This window comes from Labeo rohita, unplaced genomic scaffold, assembly GCF_022985175.1.
Source record: "Labeo rohita strain BAU-BD-2019 unplaced genomic scaffold, IGBB_LRoh.1.0 scaffold_104, whole genome shotgun sequence".
Lineage (NCBI taxonomy): Eukaryota > Metazoa > Chordata > Actinopteri > Cypriniformes > Cyprinidae > Labeo > Labeo rohita.
The window spans coordinates 285,707-288,599 of NW_026127164.1; the positions used below are offsets into that span (position 1 = coordinate 285,707).

Here is a 2,893-nt window from a genome sequence, read left to right on the forward strand (position 1 = left end):
CTAGCAGTAGCTAATCATTTAAACAACATCTATTGAAATAAAGTATTAAGCAAACACTTATGTGCTGTGCTGTCTCTGCTGCCTTCTCTGTGGACTATAGTCGCTTCTCCCGATTCAGACAGTGTAAGTTTAACGAATATTAACCTCTGGAGGTCCTTTTACCACAATATTGGGTCACACTGGCAAAAAAGATTATCATTTGTAATCTTATTTGTATTTTTATGTTTTTTTGTTTTGTTTTGTTTTGTTTTGTTTTTGTTTTCTTTTCTTTTCTTTTCTTTTCTTTTTTTTTTAAATAAAGCACTATCAGTCATGACAATTTGTAAATTGTGTTTCAAGCCACTATAACACAAAATGGTGCAATAAATTGTGTGTTTTACCAGAATGGTTGAATTATTTCAAAAATCCATTCCGCTCAAATGAGACCGGATTTGCTGATTCCTTTCCGTTTGTAACAGTAATGTCATAGTCTTGTGTAGGACCTCACAGATGTAAACCCACCCCTTTCTGAACAGACATAAAAGGAGCGAAAACACTGTCATTTCATTCTGTTCCTACACATGATGGATCTGCGCATCTCTGTTGTTGTTCTTGTCATTTTTCTCACTGGAGGTACAAAAAACAGCAAGTATTTAATTTGGTAAACATAGAGAGGTCACTAAATGTCTGTCTTTGTCTTTAAGGATACTCTCTCAAGTGTTACAAATGTGAGCCTGATGCGAAGGGTGTCTGTGAAACCAAAGAGGAGACATGTGGATCTGGATTTACAGAATGTGCAATCTACACGACAGAAGTAACCATTGGTAAGTCCAGTATGATGTGGAAATCTACAATCATTGTTTACTAGAAATGAAAATATGTAGTACAAGTATGTTCATCTCATCACAATTGCAATTATCTGTTGCAAGAGGAATATTGAATCGTTTTCCTATTACTGTATATGGAGATATTTTTTTCTTCTTATTTGCAGATTCCACTAAGAAAACTGTCCAAGCTAAAGGGTGTGATAAAAAATGTACACCTGGGACCGCTGAAGGGATAGTAACCCACTGCTGTAAGACTGATCTCTGCAATGCAGCAGGTATTGTGCTTTATATGATCATGTGCTAATTTACATTCATGCCCAAATGCTGCTTTCTACTTTTATAAATATATGTATCTATTTCCATCAAATTAATGAGCAGTTGAACTGGTCTTTTCCATATTATTCATGTTTTTTTTTTGTTTTGTTTTTTTTGTTTTTTTTAGGTCAAACTGGAGAAACTAAAAAAGCCAGATAATGCAGCAGGTATTGTGCTTTATATTTATTTTATATTTCAATAGTGAAAAGTCAATTGCTCTCCTTTTTGTACAGAACGGACTGATTTAGAGTCAATATAAATTTAAATACTATTAGTAGCAGCATTAAAACGAACCGTAATTCCTTATTCTGTTGATCAGACGGTGTGTATAATGGAAGCTTCCTCCTGCTGTTGTCTTCTCTGCTCTCCTACTTCCTGATTCAGTGAATCCTGCTGCACTTCAGATTCTACAGCTGCAGGTGTTTCTACTCTTAAATAAATGAATAAAACTTGTCAGTCACGAAAATGTGTTTTCAATTGTTCTATCAAGTTTAACTAATCAAAGTATTGAAATCCTTAAATGCAAACCGTGTGTTTTGCCTCGAGCAACCGTACATTTGTTGTGTTTTGCTTTCTTTTATATATTCTTAATTTATTCTTCATTCATTTATAATCATTAATCTTTTTATTATTCCATTTAATCATATAGCCATTTATATATTCAATGTAATGATTCATTAATTGATTTGTCATTTATATCATATTATAGTTGTTGTTTTTATTATATATTTTTTCCATTGCTGTTTAGTCTTATGACTGTGTGCTTTCAAGGGCTGTTTGTGTTTGTGAGTAACAGATACAAGGGCACGTGTTTTGCTGCCTTCCTGTGACTTCTTTGTGGATTTTATTAAAGACTTTTGGATTTTACCCTTATCCTTGTGCGAGTACGTTCTGCCTTCACGACAACTGTAAAGTGAAATTAAAAAATTAAGAAGAGACAATAAATAAAAGATAAAATAAATATGCTTACTGTAGTATTAAGGTTATTTCTAAATCAAGGTTCATATCAAATAAAATATAATCATAAATATATTCAAAATATAAACTTAGATGTTTATGAAGTAAATGCTGTTGCGTATGTATTTCATTTAGCAACAGCAAGAGGAAATGGAACATAAAATGCAACGGGCTACAAGAATAAAAAAACATTAAAAAATAATTTCAGAAGACCACTCATGCCACTGTGTAAGAAGCATCATGATTTTTTTCCTACACAGCGACACCCACACAACCGCACTAATCACACACTGATGCGTCTCTTCTGTGATTCTCAACTCTTGTTTATATGGTAAAAAATCCTTTTATAATCGGTGTATATTTACAGTCATATTAATGTTTTCTTTGGTCAACATGAAGGGAAAAAAATAAACAAACATAATTATGAGAGTAATATTTTACAACAGAGAGAGAATAATTATTTACAACAAACAATTTAAAAATTAGTCTGATGTAAATGATAACTAGTAAATATGATCATATTTCTATAAGGCTGAATTTAGTCATCAAGACTCAAATATAATGTCCTCTACAGTCGGTGTAGACTACAGAGGACAAACGTCAAACGACACTTTCTTCAAGTCCCTTTCTTCACATTGTAAAGTAGACTAAAATATGCTACATTGTTTTGTCTTGTCATTTAAATCGATTCATTCTCTGTTTACTTCTGTTAAACTTTAATCTTCTCATAATGTCCCTCTCCTTCTGGTAAACTATAAAACAAACACAGAAATATTCTATTCACCTCCTGATCAAAGATGGTTCTGCAAATCTGC

General features: G+C 32.4%; 1 protein-coding gene across 1 annotated transcript; it reads left to right on the forward strand.

The window, feature by feature from the left end:
* Positions 1-503: 503 nt before the first annotated feature.
* Positions 504-1,988, forward strand: LOC127157338 (lymphocyte antigen 6B). Its single transcript, XM_051100576.1, has 5 exons — positions 504-612; positions 684-803; positions 971-1,081; positions 1,249-1,288; positions 1,441-1,988. The coding sequence occupies exons 1-4, from the start codon at positions 561-563 to the stop codon at positions 1,278-1,280; spliced, it is 315 nt and encodes a 104-aa protein (XP_050956533.1). The 5' UTR covers positions 504-560; the 3' UTR covers positions 1,281-1,288; positions 1,441-1,988.
* Positions 1,989-2,893: the final 905 nt, after the last annotated feature.

What these genes read in the sequence shown, in the direction of transcription:
- LOC127157338 (XM_051100576.1), top strand. Translation starts at nt 561, where the DNA reads ATGATGGATCTGCGCATCTCTGTTGTTGTTCTTGTCATTTTTCTCACT. An exon ending in TGTCATTTTTCTCACTGGAG is followed by an intron (nt 613 to 683) that starts GTACAAAAAACA and finishes TTTGTCTTTAAG; the next exon opens with GATACTCTCTCAAGTGTTAC. An exon ending in CACGACAGAAGTAACCATTG is followed by an intron (nt 804 to 970) that starts GTAAGTCCAGTA and finishes TCTTATTTGCAG; the next exon opens with ATTCCACTAAGAAAACTGTC.